Here is a 23141-nt window from a genome sequence, read left to right as displayed (position 1 = left end):
TGTGGATATTTGGCTTGTGCGGTGTACAGTATCAGGCTATTATATTGGTCAAAGTTGTCCAGTAGTAATTTTTTTCCATCTCGTAACTTCTGGAATCAAGTAGCAAATTGATACCAAAGCTAATCAATAGTATATTTTATCACATACTACAGTATGAATTGGCCCTGTACTCTAGAAACCGCCCATGAATGATACGGGAAAAGGCCGAAATGATACTGTGTCAAAGCCCAGGGCAGTGATACTGATAAAATATAGAGTTTAACCATGTCCAGTATCAGCCCCCGTAGCTGTCCACTCAGAGCGCGCTGCTCCGGTATCGTGCCCGTGAAACAACCAATCAGAGAACAGCACACGAGTGCTTAGTGCCTAGTGCTTCTCCAGTCACCAAAAAACCCAAACTTGATTAATGGAACTTTAATTGTCAGCCATTGATAAGATAAGACTGTTGATAAAATATTATTGTTGAAATATTTTTGCAATTATTGTGTTTACACTGTTTAGATATAATACATGTAATACATAATAGTATGTGATAATAAGATCATCACATGGTTTGTGACACCTGGTCTGATACCAGACAAACCATGTGATAACCTATAAGTATCAGTGAATACTTTTCAGACATGTAGATATAAACCCAGAAAACTCCACACAGCACATTAAAACGATGAGGTCTGAATGTGATGTTGATTCTGATCTAACCATGAATGAAGGCAATGAGCATGCTGGAGGGTGCTAGGAATACGTTCAAGAGAAACTCTTTGATTTGACAAAATTCCATTTTTTTTAGATACAACACCATTGTAGAAAATGTTGCATCACTTCCTGTTTACCAGTTATTCCCATGGGTCAGAACGGGACGTGCCATGGGAAACCAAATGCGTTGACAAATAAAAGTGACACAAACACAAGGGCAGTAATTAGGAGCAGCTGGAAGACTTTGGACAAATAAGAAACAGGAACAATGCCTTGCAATGATGTTTTAATGGAATTTTGAAAGACAACCTAGTGTGAACCATTACTTTACGAACTAGAGCAGAATTCCTTCAAAGTTATCAGGTAGTACACAGTTTTTGCTAGTTAAACATGCAATATATTGTTGAAAGAGTTTAACCAAACGTCCACTATAAGTGTAAAAGCTGCGATAGAGATGAAGAACAATTCATGGCCTCAAAATGACAAATAATAGGCTAGTTAGTCACAACTTCTGTGCTTAACTGAGGTTTGTATTTTAGCCACTTCAAATCAAAAGCCGGAAACACGTTTTTGTAACTGCATGTTATACAACTTAGCAATCTATGCAAAGAAGAAAGCCTGTTGAAAGACACGTTAAAAAGTTCACCTTAACCAACTGCAATCTAAGACTCGCTTACCTACCTTGACACATCTGTTAAAACCTTGCAACAAAAACATTTTCAAAAAAGCATGTAACTATCACTATGGTGCTGCTGAACATGGAGTGTTGATACACAAAATAGGGAGGACCGGGTTTTTGACGGAAACAAAAAAATAAAACAACAAATAACCAAATAAAAAAAAATCAAATTGACATTTGATTGGTAAAAACAGTAGGATAAATACAAGATGAGTCCACTTTGTTCCGTGTTTTTGTTCATTTTTTTTGTTTAAAAGTTCAGTCACATTGGACGAATCAGTCAGTACCCCCTTCACCGAAATACGCAGTGTGACTTGAAAACAACATTCTACTAGAAAATGGTCTTCGCTATTGTACATCCGAGCCGTACACTCAAACCTGTGACCACAACCAGTAATGACTGAGGGAGGCTTCATTTCAAAATTGCCACAGTCAACATTTCCATCTCCTTGGTCTTTTTTTTTATTTTTTAATTTTTATTCTCATAATATCTTGCTCTCCTTTTTTTGCTCCTCTAAACCATCTAACCCAACTGGAGAGAAGACAAACAACACTAGGTAGAAGGGGAGGGTTGCAGGGAAAAGGTGCATTCCAGGGGGTAATTGTGAAGGGCTTATACATTACCTTCCAGAAAATCAGTCTTATCACATATGGTAGAGTAGTAGAGCGGCTGGCTGTCATCTGTGTTTGATTCCTGGGGCCCGAGGTGGTGACTGGCCTCCAACGGATCGGCCTCCTCGAAGTGGTGTGTAGTAATATCTCCTCCGAGCATGTAGTGGTGCTCATCTAGACTGGGCTGTTTATCTTGCTGGAAACCCAAAGGCATCAGGTCTACAGGTGGACCCAGCAAATCTTCAGCCTGGGCAGCAGCAGCAGCAGCCGATGGCAAGGTCAGCTCCTTAATGAGGGAGGGATCCTTGGCCTCCTCGGGGAGTTGCTCCTCATTTTCCAAGGAGAATATACCCGGGCTCTTTCCGCAGCTCTCAGCCATGGAGTGGGCGTTGGAGTTGGAGTTGGTGCAGTCAAAGCCGTATGATGCCACGGAATTGGCCGACTGAGGAGTGGCTCCGCCTCCATCCTCTTCACCGTCTCCAGCTGCCATACCGACTGCCTCCTCATCTTCGTCAAGAGCAGGTAAGCTGCATGTCGGAGTTGGGCTTTCAAATCCGACACTTTCATCCATCATCACTGGTGCATCAGGGTCATTTATCTGCATCTCACCCTCTGTGTCACTGGCCTCATCTACAGAGGTCGTGGGAGAAGATGGAGCAGATGCTGGAGCAGTTGGGGGTCCAGTTCCCGGGACCTCGTCAGCAGGAAGCGTCTCAGCCTCTTCCTCTTCTCCATCACCTTTCTCTAAGTGAATACCCAGATCCTGCTCCATGTCAGGCTGGACCGAAGCAGGAACTGGAGTCTGCTGTTTGTCAGAGCGAGATTCCACCCCTGAGCTGCTGTCGTAGTCCCGGAGTTCCTCTGGTGTGCTTGTCTCGCTGCCGCTGTGGGCGGCTGGAGCTGTACCGCTCAGCGCACCGGACTGAGGAGCAAGCATATCCCGAGTATCCTCAAGGACGGAGCTCTTCATGTCATAGAATGACTGTTGCTGCTGGGGGTCCTGCCCTGACAGAGAAGCCGCGAAAGGGGCACTGCCATCCAAACCGGACTGGGCAGGGGACTGGGTGGGTGTTTCAGACTCGGCTGCACCATGGTCTGAGATAGGGCTGGGGGAAGACACGGGGAGCAGTGAGGCCGGCTGAGCCCAGGTATCACAAAAAGGGTTTGTCTGACCCCAGGAAGAAGTGGGTGGGGCGCATGGTGGAGGATCAGCGTGGTTGAGGTTGTCCAAATGTCCGTCCTCGTTAAAGTCATCTTCTACATTCTCACAGCTTTCTGTCACTCCTTCACTGCGCATCTCCACATCGTCGTCCTCCTCGTCTTCATCTTGTTCTTGTTGCTGGAACACTTTATGATGCTCCTCTGCTCTCTCTGAACTTAAGTCCATTTCATCCACACGTTCGTCCTCTTCATCTTCATCTTCCTCATTGGCCAGCGTTTCCACATTGGGAGAACCCATAAGGTTACCGTCACCTTCAGAGCCACGGAGACTTGAGTCGATGAGGGCATCTGAGCTCTGGGTGCCTTCTAGTAATGCAGTGTGCTGGGTGCTGCTGAGGTCGGAGATGCCCTGCTGTCGACTGCTGGTGCAGCTGCTCACGTCCTCAGAGTCCATTCCTGACAGCAGGTCGTCACAGTGCCAGGCAGAAGATCCGCCAAAACCGGAGGGGCGGATTTGGAACTCCTCAGAAGGCTGAGAGGTACTCATATCAGTCGTCATGGAGGAGAGCTGGTGGCCTAATCTCCTCTGTTCCTCGTCTTCTTCATCCTCGTCATCGTCTTCGTTGATTTCCTCGTCAGCCTTTTCCACTGCTACTTCCTGATCATGAGGTGACATCATGTCCCTTGAAGTGAAGTCCTCCACGGGTAAGGCACCCAACAACTGCGGCTCTTTCATAGTGAAAGGAGCAGTAGAAGTAAACATATTCTCTTTTTCTTCTTCTTCCTCTTCTTCTTCATCTCTCCTTGTATCCCATGCCTCAGTCTCTTCATTATACTCCTCTGTCGCAAAATTCATCATACTGTGAGGTGCCTGGGGAGCATCGTCACCAACGTTCCTGTTCCAGGGATCTGGCTGGATATGCATGTTCAGCAGAGCAGAGGGATTCTGAGACTCTTCGACATGAGAGACAACACCTGGTGGAGAGGACGGAGGAGAAAGGACAGTAGTTCCCAGGCACGGAACCGATTCACTGGCAGACTCTTCAAATTTGAAAAGGTCGTGCTGTGCTGGTAACTGAAAATTGTAGCCAGTTTCCTGATCTAGTCCAGCTCCGAGTTGTGGCCCCTCAAAGGCTGCTTCATCATGGACCTCTGGAGACATTTCACGTGCTTTATCCAGTGCCATATCTGTCAATTCCCGGGTTGGTTCTAGTACTGTTTCAGGGAATTGGTCTTGTACAGGTTCTGGAGTGAACTCTCGTAGGGATTCAGGTGTTGGTTCACGAAGGGGTTCTGGTGTGGCTTCCCTTAGGGGCTCTGGACTTAAATCTCGTACAGGTTCTGGTGTGGGCTCTCGGAGAAGTTGTTGGTGTGTTGGTTCCTGATAGGGTTCTGGAGTGAATTCTTGTACAGGTTCCGGTGTTGGTTCCCGACAAGGTTCTGGGGTGAATTCTCGTACAGGTTCCGGTGTTGGTTCCCGACAAGGTTCTGGAGTGAATTCTCGTACAGGTTCCGGTGTTGGTTCCCGACAAGGTTCTGGAGTGAATTCTCGTACAGGTTCCGGTGTTGGTTCCCGACAACGTTCTGGAGTGAATTCTCGTACAGGTTCCGGTGTTGGTTCCCGACAAGGTTCTGGGGTGAATTCTAGCACAGGTTCTGGTGTTGGTTCTCTATCAATATTGGGTTTCCATCTAGGTTCGGGAGTTGATTCACGCACAGGTTCAGGTGTTGGTTCTTGAACTAGATACGGTGTAGGTTCTGGTGATGCTTCTCTAACAATTTCTGGTGTAAGCTCCCTCATGAGTTCTGTTGGTTGTTCTTGAAGTGCTGGTTCTAGGACAGGTTCTGGTGTAGGTTCTTGCATGGATTCTAGTGTTGGTTGTCGAATGGGCTCTGGAGTTGGTTCTCGCATGGGTTCTGGTGTAGGTTCATGTATAGGTTCTGTTGTTTCTTGTATTAATTCATGTACGCCTGAAGTGGGCTCGGGAGTCGTTTCTTGTACGGCGAAGCTCAATGGGGTCTGACTGGACAGTTGCTCTGCAGTATCAAGAGGTGCCATCATGGCTGCTTCTGCAGGTGGTTGCGGCTCATCTGACCCAGCAATGGTAGCTGCTGCACTAGCAATTGCTGCAGCTGCAGCTACAGCAGCAGCAATTTCCTTTCCGGTTTCAGCAGCCGCTTCTGGTTTGGGTCCACGTTTCACGGGAGTCGGGGTGCTGCTGCCCACAGTCTTCTTGGCACTAGTATTTTTGGTTGCCAGTGTTTTGGAGGCAGGGGTCTTAGAGGCATCCTTGGAAGGCAGAGACTTATTCTCTTGTGTTTTGGAACTTTTGGGTGTCTTTGTGTCTGCAACTTTTGGTGGCTTTTTGGCCGTGAGGTCAGATTTTGCCGATGGTTTCGGTGACTCTGGTTTTGCTGATTTTATTGTAGAAGGTCTGCTCAGCAGAGAATCCACAGGCTTTTTAGCTGCTGGGGTGGCAGGTTTGACGTCTACGGAAGAAAACACAAATAAGAGCTAGTAAAATTACATCATACAACATACGCCACATAATATAAACAAAAGCAGGTAAGTCGATATTAAAAGCAGCCTGTTGTGGTAGCGCAAATAATTCAGATTCAATCATTGAGACAAAATAAAAGAAAGCATTTCACTAACGATGTAAAGAACAATATGTATTGTTTGATATTAAAAATGTTATTTCCCATGCATCCATCCATTTGCGTTTGACTGGAGGTACCTTTAAGTACAGACTGTACCTTTTTTTGCAGGGGTTGTGTTTCTAGAGGTTTGTGATGCTGGGGTTTTGACAGCAGAGGGAGTAGATGAGGTTGATTTGGATGCAGCGTTGGAGGCTCTGGGAGTGGTAGGTTTAGGTGTAGCTGGAGAGCTCTTGGTTGTGCTGGTAGAGATTGGTCGAGTTGAGCCCGTGGTAGGACGGGATGCTGTTGTGGCAGTTGTGGGCCTGTGGAAAGAAGATGATAAAGTTGAGAATGGAGATACAAAAGATATGTACAGAATTGAGACTAGTGTATCGGTTATTTATACATTTTTTATGTAATTGACACATGAGCATCATGGCAGGCGGAGCCACAATAGCGACCCCACATGGTGGTACACAGTCTGGGACCATTTTAACTCTTATTCTGAACAAACTGACAACAGTACAAGTTAAGTTCAGGCTCAGAAGGACACTTCCTCATTGCCATGAACGGTGCATTCAATGACACTCCCAAAAAAAATCACAAAAACGTCTGTATTATGCATGTATGTGTGATGGAAATAAACAGGAAGTTTTCTTTTCTTCCTGCATTTAAATGTGGTCAGAAATCCCAGAAACACGTTTTAAAACATTTGTGAATTCAACTTCAAAAGTTCATTTTTTTCAAATTTTTTAGCTTGATTTTAATTTTCAGTTCATTTGGAGTTGTTAATACATACACTTAATATAATTATGTCCAGTCGTTTATCTTTCTGTTTATAAAATATAGCAAAATGGGCATAATTGGTGATTAATTTGGATTAATTAATACCAAAACTGATTAATTTTATTAATTGGTAATCATTTGACAGCCCTATTTATGATATGTGGGCCCGTATGCCAAAGAAAACAATACCTGGAAAGACATTCCACCTCATAAGTGGCGGATATTCTATTTTTATTATTTGGATTAGATTAGTGTTGACCGGAAACTGACCTTACCCAAAACAGATGTGGCATCAGCCCAAATCCTTGCATTAGCAGTTTAAGGAAAAGATCTGAACCTGAAAACTACTCTCTCAAGGACAGGACGACACCTACTATAGCAACAACTATCTTGTAATTAGAATTTGACACATTTTATGAAGTAAATCATCATCTTCGTTTCATGCCCAGTTTGCCGTATTCAGGTCAACAAGCCAAAACACTCAAGTCTCATGGGAAACCTCTATGAGGAACAATAAAGTGGGACAGGAAATGAATGACAATGTACCCCAGAGAAACATCCCAACCAAAGTTCACCTAATGCTTGGTCTCTGGACAGTATCCTTATCCCAAGAGGGAATGACACACGGGGCAGTGTGCATCGGCCTGCGTGCGAGCCTAGCCTGTCTCGCCCTGGAGCTGACTGTGTCAGTTCTGAGTAAAGTAACCTACATCTAGTCGCCCTGACAAGGATTTGGTGTGCAGTCTTCAGGGTACATGCTACACTAACTGCCAGTTTCTAAATAAAGAAATGAGCTAGTCCTGACAGAAAGAGAACAGTGAGGAAAGTGAAGACGCGTTAATCTTTAATCGTGAAAAAGAGAACAAAAATAACCATAGCTCGTGTTCCAAGCACGCTTATGGTGCATGAGCAAATTCAGCGTCACAAATCTGGAAAAAGTCATGGAGTATGGTCTGGAAACATGAATTATGATGGAAGGTCGGAATCAACAGGCTTTGACAGAACAGGGATGTGGTTAAAGTACAAAGTTATGTTTTGAAACATTGTTGTGACAACACCACTAAAAAAACACATGCAATTACTTAACGTATTAAAAGAAGAGTATTATTCTTCCAGCAGGCTGTGACTTTATATTTTGATGTGGTAGTTAAAAGAGTTGGATGGAAGAAAATGCTTATTAGCCAAGTGAAATGTAGGGCAACACCAGATCCTTTGGCTGAACTGGAGAACAGAAGCAAAAGAGCAGCACAAAACTATAAATTTTGAGCCGTAACAAAACATGTAAAATTGAAATAATATGTTGATGACACAAAATAAAATAAAGAAAGATTCACAGGAAAGGTAAATGATCACTCTCCAGAAGGACGCTACATGAGAGATTACATTTGCATACGGGATAGTCAAAGACGGTGGTCGCCGTCGTCTTTCTCATCAAAGTAATAGGGATAATCTGACAGGGCAAGACTACTTTATGGAGCGCTGTAAAAGAACCAGGCCACTGAGAAATGCGGTGGGGAGGGGTGGGGAAATATTCATCCGATTACACTTTATCTTATCACTGTGCCTTGTCCTGCAAATGAAAGGGAATATGCACAGCTGAAATTCTGTTATAGTATTCAGGACCAGTCCACTTGTTGGGGTCTCGGGTGTTTTGCTACATTGATGGTTGAATTATGTTGTGATTCCATTCATTTTGCAATCATGATCGCTGTCATCTGAATGACACCGAGGACAGTAAGACGTATTGTAGTCTTAATATAAGGGCACCAAAATAAATTACAAAGAACAGCTTGTAGTCCAAGACAATTTTTTTCCACAACAGATCTTATCGAGAACAGTTAAAGCAGGGGTCTCAAACTCAATTTACTTGGGGGCGACTGGGCCGCATCGGGTTTTCCAAAAAAAACCCCCCAAAAACGCATTTATTAAAAACAAAACAATTTAAAAAACTTCGCGTTGGTTCCAATTTTCTACAAGAAAAGCTCTGATAAAACATTCCACTGTTCTCAAATATCTTACTTTTTATTTTTCTACACAAAATAAGATGAAAAATAAATAAACAAATCAAGAATAAAGAAAATCAATCAATCAGTAATAAATAAATAAATATAATAATAATAATAAAACGGCAAATAATAAAAACTTAAGAAACCACATATAGTTGGTGGGTAGACAAATTATTTTTTTCAGATTAAAATGAACAAAGCATTATTAGAGCCCTGTAGACATGACAAAACACGACTATAGTCACATTTATACTCTTTTTATTTACAACATATTGCGCAACTGCAGGGTCTTGAGACACATGCTAACTCGCAAACTAGAGAGCTAGCGACCTAAACGGTAGCCTTCAAGTTATTTCCACACGGATAGGGAGGATAACTATTAACAGTTATTTAACCTTTAACATGAACATTAATCAAACATAATATTTTTTTCTGGGTACATGATACCATACAGCATCCATATCAAACTTGCGCGGGCCGCACTAACATTAAACTTTCATATCAAGGCGGGGGCCTCAAACTAGTGTGTGGCCCGCAGGCCGTGTGTTTGAGACCCCTGAGTTAAAGTAATGTTAAAGAAGGATCCTAGAAAAACACTGGCGCTGCAGAATCAGATGACTCGGATGGTTGGTTGCTACGGGCACACTGAGCACACAGCAAGAAAGTAATAAGTTTGCCCGAGGAGTAATAACACTATCTTTGTTGCAAATACAAATGTCCCCGATTATTGGAAGTGGGAAAGGATAGATGTGTGAGAACATGGCTGCCTGCTGGTGCTGCTTTGTTCCCCTTCAACTAGGATTTAAATAATGACTTACATTGTCCATACAACAAAATAAAAAGCAGGCAGTATAAATGCATGCGGACGTACGTACTCCCTGCAGCAAAGGCAACACAAAGTGAGTTGGACAGATATTGCCCAAACCGCATTATAAGAAGAATAAGTGATAATTATGCAGAAATATAGCAGCTGGATCTTAATACTGGACAAAGCTCAGTCACATCGGGAAAGATGCACTCATGCGAATGAGGGCACTTTGGACATTTTATTGTTAAATGATCCTGCTCTCCAAATGAGATCATGACTGTTGTTTTCCCCCTGCTTCCATTTCTCTGCAGGTGTCCTCGCAAGACAATGGTAACTGTTGGTTAAACTCGGTCACACTGGTGCTACTTTGGTAAACATTGCAAATGTAGCGCTGTTATCAGTTTTGGAGGACAAAGAAAAACAACAGGAGTCCTGTTTGGGGAAAAATGGAAGACACAAACAAGCCCGCATTCAAGTGATGGAGCAGAAACATGAACAAAAGATGTGAAGACAACAGATTGAGTTGGGGTGTGGGGGGGGGGGCAAAGACCCCGGCATATCGGGATGATCAACAGCACTGAATGATGCGACAAGATGGCAGAAAACTGTTGTTCATATGTGTTGTCCTCTTGTTGGTCCAACAGCCATTAGTAAGTCGCAAAGCTAAACTAATCCCTGTCAAAGCTATTAGCCCTGAGGCAATCTCACAAAGAAGAGGTTCAGTTCAGAGAGTTCAATACAGGGTCACAACTACTTATTTAGATATATTCATCTACCATAACACAATCACTCACATTAAGTTAGTAATTCCTGTAATCCCTCGTTTACCGTAATTGGTTCCAGATCTGACAGCGATAGGTGAATTTCAACAAAGTAAGATTCCACCTTTATAGCATACAAAACCTAATCATGACCTTCTAAATGTATTTTTAGCATTATTAGAGTCCTCAAAACATGAAATAACACTGTTACACCCGCAAATGTAATAACTGCCCACAAACGTAATAAACCACAAACGTAATACAAATCTGCAGCTTTGAATGTAATAATCCCACAAATGTAATAAATTTCCCACAAACGTAATAAAATTTGCCTACTGCAAACGTAATACTGCAAATGTAATAGTTATTACATTTGCAGGAAATTATTACATATGTGGGAAAGTGAAAATCTGTAAATGATAACTTCTCACAAATGTAATATGAGACAAAATAATGATGAATACATTAAAGGAATCTTTAATTATTAAATTATAATTTATTTTTAATTAAAAAAGATAACATAATTGTGATAATTGCAATTGCTTTAATAAAATGATTATTACTATTATTATTATGTTTTATTATTTGTTTTGATTATTTCATCCCCATATACACACAAAATCACACATACAATAATATACTGTAACTAAAACACACATGTACGTCCACAAACAAAATGTGATAACTATTATATTTGCAGGAAATTCAGTATTATGTTTGCAGTAGTCAAATTTTATTACGTTGGTGGGAAATTTATTACATTTGCGGGATTATTACAATCAAAGCTGCAAATTTGTATTACATTTGTGGGCAGTTTTTACGTTTGCGGGTGTAACAAACACCCCTACAGTCATTTTTACACTAGTTTTAACCCATATTGTGGACATAATCCTACAAAATATGCAATTTTAGACCTAAATAAACTATAACATAGAGTACTTCCCGCGGTGGGCAGTGTTTCATCAATGTAACATTACTGACACCTAGTGACCAGTGTAGAATACTGTTATTGACGATGTACTTCAATCGCTTTATTAAGAGGCACCGAACACATATTGATCTGCTCTCTTCACACTGCTAACCAAAGACGCTGTTGCTAGCAATCAGCTATACACCACTGTCAACTCTAGCTAGCCGACATCACACACAGGCCCCGCCCCTTAAAGGCACACAGATATTACACTACATAGCACATCTTCTAAATGCCTTATATTTGTATTTTCGTTTATTCAGCCATTTTTACTCTTCAAAATTAAACTGCTAGGCCAAGAATAAATACTATTTTCTTATATAGGTATATTTTTAAAATTAACAAACATGCTGTATTCAACCATAGCACAGCAAACACTTATTCATTAATGAACTTTTGAAAAACATACATCACAGTCAACCTGTGTACCTGCACTGCACAATAATTCTGTTTTTGCGCCCCCTCAACAAATAAGCAGTTCCTGCATCCCGGAACAGATTATGTTTAATCTTTAATCACTCTTAGGCACTGTTGCAGTGGTTGAAGAAAGAGAACCAAAAAGGTCAAAGTATTAGCATTTTGGTCATGATTACCAATATCCCCAAACAAAACCTTACACGAAAAAAAATCCACAAGACATTAATACTTCCCTTTGTCCCTCTTTCCATTTACCCCTCCCACTGATTAACAGTATATCCATTTGCTAATAAGGTCTGCGGTTGCACCTCAATAAAATCAAGTCAATGGAAGACTGCATTGCACAGTCATTGGCCACTCCCACAAGGATGATTTACAGCCCCTGCAACAGTGTCTGGAGCAAGAAACCTGACCACCGCACACATTTACTGTTAGACCATTACATCAGCGGCAGTTTGTTAGATCACAAGGAGGCTGAATTGAATCCACTGCAATAATTTAGTGTCCCAGAGGGACCATCAATGAAAAAAAGCATGACTAATGTGCACGCATGGCATGCTGAGTGGATGGCAGGAAAATGAAAGCCGGACGGGAGCTTCACCTGATAGGCAAACAAAAAAAAAATGGCCTATTTCCTCATCTGAGTTTGAACAGTAAAAAAAAATAGTCTACTCCTATTGTATTCTCTGATTTAATAAAAGTCATGTCATGTAAAACAAAAGGCGACACCATGGTAGCTCAAAATGCTTTGGAAGACATACGATGTGTGTATGTGTAATAGAATTATCCAATCATTGGACTAATAGTCAATGACTTATGGGTAATTAGGCCCTGAAAAGACATTTTTTAGTTTCTCAACCATTCCTGCTCAAGTTTTTGCTTGTCAGTCCCCTGAGGGTATAACCCATGCCTCGTTTCACTGGCATTTGGTCACATCATAAGCAATGTTTTGGGGTGCGCTGGTGCGATCAACGCTCACAATTGACCCAATTCTCAAGCCACCTTGGGTCTCGGTCGGTTTGATCTGGTCCTGGGTTTGGAAGACAACATTCACACATGACTGAACAAACCGTACTCGCTGCTAGGGTTGTCCTACGTGGGAACACGTGAACCAGCCTTAGAAGGATGGTTCTCAATTATTTTGTTTTTGCGCCTGATTTGACTGATAATGTTTTGTTATTTATCTGTACTGTACAGACTGAACTAGAAAGCAGTGAAATGCATGAGCAGCGAAGCATACAAGCGTATTCAAAAGTCAAATTGTATGCTGAACACAACCGATTCAAACATGTTGGCAGGTCTGCACAAATACTGAAAGTCCTCCCACAATCTGACTTTGTTCAAATTTGGCGTTTAATACTAGCGCCATACGTTGTGGGGTAGGGATGTGTGTTTTGACAAACTGTCTCCCTTTTTACAGTGCTTCAGGAGTACAAGAATTACACTATGGATGACTGTATATGGTCACTGCTTCTTTCCTCTGGCTTTGCTTGTACAACGCACAGACACGAAGACACGTTAGCAAGCGACAGCAGTAAGGGCCACCTCAGTCAGCGAGGACACAATTTATTCAGCCATGTACTTTATCTACTGAACGCCACCATTTTCCTTTCACTTCACTGTGCTGCATTTGCAGGGATAGCACGCATGCATACCACGTGTTTTAGCCCATCCCTTCTTGTTTCATCCGTTTCATAAGGACTAATGCACAGACAAAATCGCATATGTTGTCTAATCTATGAGCATCATATACATACATATTACAGTAGATATTGAAAGAGATGCATAATGCCCCCAGATGTGGTAGTATAGAGCTAATAGCAGCAACTGAAGAATTTTAATGTAATTTTCTAAAAGCTGCACAGAAACATTTGTCTTCTTGTACACGGATTCAAACTAAGTGGCCACGCTGCAAAGAGGGAGAATGTATGCATGCGAAACAACCGCAAAGGCATAGGATGGGAAGCCTGGTGAGGCAATTAATGTGACTGTTGAGCGTTCTACTTCTCTACTGATAGCAGCTTTGAATTAAGGATTTGAGCAAGGTAGGGAAAGGGCAAACTCTAATTAAAGAAGAAATGTATGTCCTTGTCAAAGTGGATCACGTGAACGGATACTGACATGCACGCACACACTCAACGACGCATGCCCCAACGGGTGAATGGTTGGTTCTGCGGAGAGGCGTTATGTGTGATGATTACAGCGTTTGGAATTCACAACACAAGCATTACATCTTTAATTAGATGAATCTGTTTACGAAGATAATACGAAGATAATAATCATGCTTGATGAGATTTTATAAAATGTTTCCTATGTTAATGCTCTGGGATGTTTCTGCTGTGTAAAAAATTAAATAAAATACAAATATAGTCAAAAAATGATGATTAATCAATGAGAAAATGGTTGATAAAGATGGCACAGTGAGCGTTTTCTGCCAGAGAGGCAATGACCAACATGCTCAACATTTAATGAGCTGTTTACTCATCTACCACTGAATAAAGCTTTAATCTGAATGTAATCTCCACAATCCAACTGCTACCCAGGGCAGGTAGAGGGGGGAGGTGCCAAAAGGACACATGCTGTTTCAAAATAGAGGCTTCTAATTCAGTGCGGCTGCCTTCCTGCAGTATTTTAATAGAATAGATTGTTTGGAACTGAATTATTTAGAGGGTCATATTTAATGCAGGGTTTCCCACAGGACTGCCATCTATATGCGGTGGTGGTGGTGGCTAGACGATGTCATATTCAAATTTGGGAAAAAATATGCCTTTGGAAATGAGTGGCGTTTCTGGAAAATAAGGGAAAATAGGGACTAATCCTGTCATATTTTTTAGGTGCATGTTTCTCTGACTGAACAATTTATCTACTATACACACAGGCCCACCTGGCAGGATTACAGAGCACAGCATAATGGACAAACAAACTGGGGGAGTCACAGAGATAAGACCTTATTCGAAATGTAGCCAGGCATCCAACGTTTTCATCAGACAAAGAGTCTCTTTCAGTCTGCTTTAGCTTCTCACACCAACACATGTAGCGTGATTCGAGCAAGGAACATCTGATACCACACAAGCAGAAACAACAGATGCTGGACGTTTAAGGCTCTAAACTAAGGAGACAAAAAAAAAAAAAATCTCTTGTTCTCAGCTTGCATTTTCTGTAACTTCTTTTATTGATGATGGCGTATAATGCTCTAGTGAAACCCTGCGAGGCATTCCTCTGAGGCTTGTTTCGACATCGGGTGGTTGCTGGCCTACTTAGCCGCAGCATGTCTTCGCCTCGATGTGGGGTATCATTGTCCTTTATTTCTAGACACTGTATTTATTGAACAAAAAGGGACCCCTATGAACTGAAGGCTGAAAAAGGCCAGCCAACGGCTCCTTGCTGGGAAATAAGGAGCTTTGTCAAGTCAAACTACTTCCTTGCTGTTCTCACCTTGAACGCAATCTATTCATCGTGACTACTATTCTGGAGAAAATGAGGTTAGTCGCTGGCGATCGGAAAGAGACTGAATTGAAAATAACTGGCAGATGTATACAAAGGTAATAACTGTGAGCAGCACAAGAAACTATTAAAAACATCGTTTTTGGAATCTGTGTCGTTCCAATATCATACTCACCTGTAGATCTAGCAAATCCGGAAGTTATGTGGCATTTAAGAGTTCTGTTTGTACATTCACTGATATTCTTGATTGCTTATTAGAGCTCTGGTATCTGAATTATATCGACAGTATTAATTGGCCCTGTACCCTAGAAACCGCCCATGGTTTCCGACGGGAAAAGGCCGAAATGATACTGTGTCAAAGCCCAGGGCAGTGATACTGATAAAAGTATCACCATGTCCAGTGCGTGAACACACACTATAAATATTCCTAGTGCTTCTCCAGTCACCAAAAAACCCAAACTTGATTAATGGAACTTTAATTGTCAGACATTGATAAGATAAGACTGTTGATAAAATATTATTGTTGAAATACTTTTGCAATTATTGTGTTTACACTGGTTAGATATAATACATGTAATAAACTGAACATTTTCTGGAAACAAAATGGCCTTTTGATTAAATAGTATGTGATAATAAGCTCATGATTAAATAGTATGTGATAATAAGATCATCACATGGTTTGTCTGGTATCAGGCCCAGAGGACCTTTGGTCTCGGGCTGATACTGGCACGCGGGGGCATGATACCTGGCCTGATACCAGACAAGCCATGTGATAACCTATAAATATCCAATTCAGATATCGAGGTAGGATTGGAGGAGAAAAAATGTGGATTGTAGCATTAGCGAGAATTGTATTTTTTATAGTTTGTTTTAGGCAGGGCTGCACGGCGGGCGAACGAGTGGTTAGAACACAGGCCTCACAGCTAGACCCGAGTTCAATTCGACCCTCGGTCATCTCTGTGTGGAGCTTACATGTTCTTCCGTGCATGCGTGGGTTTTCTCCGGGTACTCCGGTTTCCTCCCACATTCCAAAAACATGCTAGGTTAATTGGCGACTCCAAATTGTCCATAGGTATGAATGTGAGTGTGAATGGTTGTTTGTCTATGTACGTATATGTGCCCTGTGATTGGCTGGCGACCAGTCCTGGGTGTACCCTGCCTGGGATAGGCTCCAGCACGCCCGTGGTAGAAAATGAATGAGTATGAATGAGTAGATTCCGTCTAATAATGACACCTACCTTGCTGTCTTGGACACTGGGGCCTTATCAGTCTTGGGTGCAGTGGTGGGCTTTGTGGGTGCTGCAGAAGCAGGTTTGGGGGCTGAAGCGGATGTAAAAAGTGGGGACAACAGAGGAGAGACGGTGAAGAACAATGTATGGTATAGTAAGAAATATAGGTCAGACACATTTTTACGCACATATTTCTCTGGTACAGTATGTCATCAGGATCTAGGGCAAATGCAGCAGTCACTCTTGCATGTCTAATGTGTGTACTGAGTGCACTAATATGTGTGTGAATGTATCCTATTTTCTAATTAGAGCTGTGAACTGCAAAAAAATTGTTAATGAGTATCCTGACAACAGCCTGTCATCTGACATATGTATGTTTAGATGTGTATGAAGTGTGTATCACATTGATTAGAGGGTTTTGTTCAGGGACATTGTAAACCAACCTGGAGGCTTTTTAGCCACAGCTGCAGTGCTAGTTTTGACACCATTAACCGTTGAAGATGTGGCCTTCTTAGTTGCTATGGTTCCCGTTGCTGACTTTGCGCCATTAGCGGCAGGGGACGCTGCTTTCTTCTCAATCACTTTAACCGTACTCCTAGAGGCTGGGGCCCCAGTGGTGGTTGTTGTTTTTTTGGGAGCTGTAGACGTTGGAGTGCTCTTTTTATCCAGGGCAGGCGTTGTCTTCTTAGTCACACCGTTGGTCTGAGGCTTAGACACGCCGTTTGACAGGCGGCTTTGGGTTGTGTTGGGCCGTGAGCCAGTTGTAGTCTTGGTAGCGCTGGGTTTTGTTTTCGCTGCGGCCTTGTTCGTGGTTTTGGCTTTGGGGTCTCCTGAGATCTTGTTGCCGGTCTTGGCCGCTGGAGATTCCTTGGCCTTGTCTGGCTGAGGTTGCACCAATCCTGCTGGCTGTTTTGCCATTTCCTCCTCCGCTGCATTAGCTGCCTGACTGGGCTCCTGGCCCGTCTCTGGTGCTGCATCATTCACTGGACTGGATTCCAAAGTTTCCATTGGATCCAGCGCTGCTGAGATAACCCCATCTGGTTTCATCTCCCCTTCGATACAAGTGGTGTGTCCAGTTCACTTAAGTCTGTGGATGGCCACAGATCAGGAGAGACGTCTGGTGTGGAAAGAGACACAGCATAAAAACATTAGAAAACAGCAAGCCCAGACATGGAACAGTTTGCTTTTGCTACTATCAGCAGAGACCTAGGAATGTTATCGCAAGAAATCAAAACAAAAAATGAACACTAGCCAATCACGTAGTCTATGACAATATAAGTTATAAGATATATGTTATCTCAACATGCAGCTTCTGTAGCTTGTAAACATGTGTGGATCATATGATTTCTGGGATATAACTGCTAAAATGAGTACATTAAACTGTTGTAATTAGAACTGTACTACCAGCAATAATTAATGATGTATAAAAATATAATTTTGGTTAATATGACTGTAACAAAAAAACAGTTTGGACAGTTGAGAAAAATCTTAGATAGCCGTAATGGGGTCAATACATGCAGCATAAAACTAAAGAGTTACACATAAACAGATGACTGAGGAGTCACACACGAGGCATGATGTCAAGCATATGAGGGAGGATAAAGGGCAACCATCTGTGATAAAAGCCGTCATATGTTGTCAGCATCAATTTAACAACTGCTTCTCGTTTAGTTTCATGAGCTACTTTCCATTGGAATGGGCTAAGGAGAAAGGATGATGTGAGCTGGGAGGGATAGCAGGAAACATTTGCAAACAGAATGAGGAGCTGGCTTTTGGTCGTGAGGCAACCTCTAAGCAAGCAGGGGCCAGCTCAGAGGAGGATGTTTGGCCTGCAGAGCATGGGAAAGAGGCGGGTGGGAAAGAGTAGCAGGAAAGGGGGGGAAAAAAACAAAACTTAAAAAAATGGGGTGGTATTTGCTAACCCAACTCGAAAATCCAGACATGTTTCATCATCCTACTTTCCACTGACCTAAACCTGTACGCACAAAGTCACTGTCCTATTTCTGCGAGGTGATACACGTCACTGTGGTGCTACACACTTTATGGAAACAATCCTTGCTCCCTACTCTGTCTATCCTTCAGTCATTCTTTACTATATCTCATGTCATTCTTCCATAAACTCCACTTTAACATTCACCCCCACCACCAAAACTTCTCTCACTCCATCCCTCTGTTCTCTGTTTGCATTTGCACAGATGGCTTGAGCAGCTGAGCAAGGCCAGAGGGGGAGAGGCAAAGGACAAAAAAAAAAAAAATCCCACAATCCCCAACCAGCCAATGCAGTCATACACAAGTCATACACTCTGCAAGTCGCACAGGCTGCCACCCAGAAGAACCTTATAGGTTAACGGGTGGCTGTGAGACATGCAGTATACACTTGGGCCGCACCCTTCAGTCACAGGAGGGGCAATATGCCAGTGAAGCAAAAGATTTTAACAGTCGGCTTGGAAGCTAATTAGTGTGACGAAGATGGACAAATATAAAAATCTACATCAGACAGTAGACAGTAGACACCCTTCCTACATGACTTGGACCGTTGACTGGAAAAAACAAATTCTAAGCACCAGATGCTGATTCATGACTACAAATATTTAAGCAGAACTATTCACAAATAATCAAGATTAAAGGCTGTTTATGAACTAAGCATTATTCTGTTGCTGTTAGTTTGTACGCAAGGCTAATGTGAATGGTTGTTTGTCTATATGTGCCCTGTGATTGGCTGGTGACCAGTCCAGTCCAGGGTGTACGCCGCCTCTCACCCAAAGACAGCTGGAATAGGCTCCAGCATACCCGCCACCCTTGTGAGGATAAGCTGTAGAATGGTAATGGTAATGATTTTATTTCATTTGAACATGCATCAGATTACAATTGAGTGCATCACATAATCAGTTCACAGTTCCACATGTCCAAAAGGAGTAGGAAGAAGCAAAGCTTATTAAATCCTACCCCTCCATCTGGTGCTTTTACAATCAGTAACTGTTACATTTGTTCACTTCCTGCTTTCCATACTACAGTTTAAGGTTTTTTTTAAAATAATGTACCTCCTACCGAAGAAAATTAATGAATTAATGAAATTAAGGTGGACACGCCCCAAACAGTCTATGATCATATAAATCACTGTTTCTCTTTATTTACTCAGTGGACAGGGCAATGGAAGGAGACGGTTGACAGCTATTTTGTAGGACATATTGACCAGGTAAGAAACCAGGAAGAGGCTTCAGCACCTTGGCCCATTTGGTCCAGAGAAGAACAGCATGAACAGGGTGGGCCTTTTTGTCAGTCATAAAGGCTGTTTGTTTTGGTGGGTGGAGGCGGGGCCCGGTAGCATACACATAGAGTGTAGTCGAATGTAACGTAGTAGAAATTAAATTAGAAGATTGTAACATATTGTCATATATTTTGTCATTGTGCTTTCTTAAAGGTAAAGTAAAAATCTCATCTCCTCTCGTCGACACATTCTCGTGGCGTGTCTAGAGGCAACCCTCTGTGGGGGGTGCTAACCTCATAGTTTCCTTAAGGTTACCAAGTTTGTTGATGTCTATATTAATTCTAGAACAACGCTGGTGCCGACAACTCATACAGTGGTTTGTACAGATAATACCGGGTGTCAATAATATTTAAAATAGAGAGTGTGTGAAAATATTCATTTTGACAGAAAATACTGTACATGCATTTGAATAAATGTATTAGCCCCATGATAAAAACAACAGATCTGGTCCTTGTCCTTAAGGGGACCTATTATATATTACTGGTGCTCGATAGTACTCGGCTGCCAAACTTGTTGCGCATGTGCCAGTTTCTGTGCATTCAGTGAGTGACTCATGGAATGGAATCAGGTTTCCCATCATGAAATCAAACTGCAGGTGTGACGGCACCCTGAGCGGCAAGTGGAATAATTTATGGGTTTTATTGAGTCTGTTTACATTGCAGTTTCATTTCACATGGACATGTGAAATGGAGATACTCACTACTTCTATGGCAGAATCAAGTGTGGTTTTAACTTGGGGACTTAAATCAATGGACTCATTGGGAAGGTTTGACCAAGGCTACAATAAAGGCAAACAAGATACTATCAGAAAGGTGTATTCAAGAACATGAGAAATAAAGTTCTAATTTCAAAGTACCACGCATATTTCGTAGCACTTTCTAAACAGATGGTCGTGTCGGCTTTGTTAGATCCATTTCAAAACATTTTTTTTATTTAAAAGTCTATCTTTCCCTTGAAAACAAAAAGCTATCACGGTATCTCTACCAGGCAGCTGGACAGCTAATGTCAACTGCACATTATCCTGACCACACAAACACACACGATCTGGACACAAAGAGTAAGTACGGATATCTGGTAGAGTGACTATTTCCTGTGATCAACCAGCCGGGGCTATCTTCACCCTTTTTGCCTCAAACAAAAGAAAGCACAACAAACAATTATGAAGGAGTATCCTTCCCTCAAATTGGCTTATTTCTAAATAATTGGGTCCTCTTCTGTGTTCTGGCTCTGTGTTGCTGCCATTGTGTCTGTGTTGTGTTTGGCGGCCTTCAGGCTGTAGCCTAGTCATGCAGCTTGAGCCTCCAAATAGTCTCCCACAATACATTTCTGGCAAGCCTCAATGATGAGCCACGCAGTAACCCACACAAATACCAAATGTTGAGCTCAGAGATCCAAATAAAACTTAAATGCAATTTCTTTCCGTGTATTTTTGCTGGTTTTATACTATGTAAATGATGTTTACGTATGTTGTCATTATTATTACACTTAATCAGGCCTCACCATAAGCTAATAATGGGGAAGGCAGCTCTGGAAGGTGAGATCATCCTCCTTGAAATCCTCCCTTCCTAATACCCACATAGGGCCATAAACAAAACGTGTGTGTACACTGCTCGGATAAACACTGTCAATAACTGGAAGACATCCAGCTCTGCTTAGGGATCTAAGCTTTTCTGGAAGTCTAGACACAAACACTGTTCTTGAATAATCAGGTCACACGCTGAAGTATTTCCTTCACTCTATTTACATAAAGCGGGCTGCTTAAACAGCAGATTGTCACATATTCAAATGTTGATGAAAATCAGGACGGAGTCTCTGTCAGTGATGAAATTGTCTCTTAAGCAATGATGTGTGCTGGAATGAAGAGACTTGGCTCATGTACACAAAGGCCTAAATCAAAGTGCCCCCTCTCATCGCCTTGCTTTAGCCAACCGACCATCCGTGGGCAAGTATGAATTGTGCGAGCAGAAATTCAACCCTGCTTTCACAGTACACAACTGTGTACACACAAATGCATTCTGTGGGCCTTCTTCTATCCCCCGGGCCTACTCTAAATAGTAGTCAAAGAGAGGGATTGTGGGAGAAGGAAGGAGCAATGGTGGGGGTGGGGTAGAGAACACGGCAGAAAAGATGCAAAAGAAAGAAAGTGAGCTTTTGTGGCCGATGTAACACGCCACTGATATTCCACAAGCTTGGTGGATTCATTTCTGAGATACCCGATGTCTCTGTGAGGCGAGAGACGGCGTCAGCAAATACACAGGCGGTGAGAAAAGTGGGTCTGTTTTTGAGGACACGGGCATTTTGGTGGCCTCTGACTCTGTAATTGATTTGCTTTAGTCTTCAGCAAGCAGAAATACAAGATACTCAGCTGTGTTGTTTGATTCCTGACCTGTTCATAAAGGATTCTCATTCCTGTCACACCAGGGTTGCATTTGCAAAACACATGCTGTACACGCAACCTGAGTCTCAGCAACACATTATACAGTCTATTTCGGTTATTGTAGTACCATACTGTTTTATTATACCCTTTGGTACGTTAATAACATTGCTTGTTCATTCAGCCATCTTGAATCACACACCAAATTTAAGTTTACACAATACTTCAGTATCCTGTAAGTACACATTTGGCACACTGGAATGTTACACAAACTAGTCCGTTTGGACTGAGTGTATCATTCCGCTGAATTCTGTGATCAAACTGTGCAAACAGTACTCAGTTTTGTTGTGTTATTAATACACGCCGGAAGCTTGAGTGTGTTCATAGCATGTCTGTGTCGACCGTCTGTGACATCATCCCCGGTTGACTCTGTAGTTCTTTGCTAACTAACACAGTTACACCACAAGTCCCTGCTTATACGCTTGCAAAATAGCCCATCATTGGGCCAAAGAACTTTGACAAAGAAGGCGAGAAACATTGTTGAATTCATAGGAAAACAAGAAAGTGTCCATGTCACTTATCAAGGCTGACAATGTAGGATTCGGCCCCATGCAGAGAGGATATGAAAGTCACAATCACGACATGGTGTGAGGTTTCCCATTCAACCTCGGCTAAAACACAACAGCAGTCTCACTCAACTACCTAAACCACACTCAAGGTAAAAACATTTTGCTTGCTCACAGTTTCAGGGAAATTGCATTTGCTGGATCAAAGCAAAAACAAAACAAAAACTGAGCTTCTTCTATCAATGCAACACTTATCAGAACACAAACATTCCCCAAACACCCCCGACTTGAGGTCAGGAAACCGCCTATGTCCCTCACACAAATTCCAAACAAAGCATGCTGCTCTCCACAGTCTGTAGGAGGGCTCAGCGAGCAGGGAGCTTGAGGAAGAGAAGTTCCATCTGAGAATGTCTAAATTTGAAACACACATACGATACGAAGAGGAAAACAACCGAAACCAATGGTGATACAGACCTGGCGCGGACAGCGGGGTCACCAGCTCACCACGTGCCTCCCTTGATTGTCACTCCACAATTGGACACAGTAAACAGTTATCCGCATCAATCAATTTCTAGTGGTTTAATGGTCTGCTGAGACACTCTATAAGTCAATGTTAGCAAGCTTAAAGGAGGCGCTGTTAGGAAGGAACAAGTCTTTTTCTGTCCCCTTGTTTACTTCGCCGGTGGCAGCGAGTTGCGTGACAGACACCTGGATCACAGAAACG

General features: G+C 42.3%; 1 protein-coding gene across 3 annotated transcripts in view; it reads right to left on the bottom strand.

Annotated features, from left to right (window-relative positions):
- The window catches only part of prr36b (proline rich 36b), a 34476-nt gene that overhangs the window by 4265 nt on the left and 7070 nt on the right, over positions 1–23141 (bottom strand). For all 3 annotated transcript variants that reach the window (XM_058050392.2, XM_058050391.2, XM_078797399.1), the window contains 4 exons: positions 16653–17326; positions 16219–16300; positions 5906–6111; positions 2000–5638 (listed from right to left, as the gene is read on the bottom strand). In XM_058050392.2, the coding sequence (XP_057906375.2) occupies positions 2000–5638; positions 5906–6111; positions 16219–16300; positions 16653–17256 (4531 nt within the window). In that variant the 5' untranslated portion in view covers positions 17257–17326. The remainder of the gene's footprint in view (positions 1–1999; positions 5639–5905; positions 6112–16218; positions 16301–16652; positions 17327–23141) is intronic.

This window comes from Doryrhamphus excisus, linkage group LG16 (genome assembly GCF_037039965.1).
Source record: "Doryrhamphus excisus strain RoL-2023G ecotype Guam linkage group LG16, RoL_Dexc_Guam_v1.1, whole genome shotgun sequence".
Taxonomy (NCBI): Eukaryota; Metazoa; Chordata; class Actinopteri; order Syngnathiformes; family Syngnathidae; genus Doryrhamphus; species Doryrhamphus excisus.
Note: the sequence above shows the minus strand (reverse complement) of the source record. Positions and strands in the feature narration are given on the sequence as shown.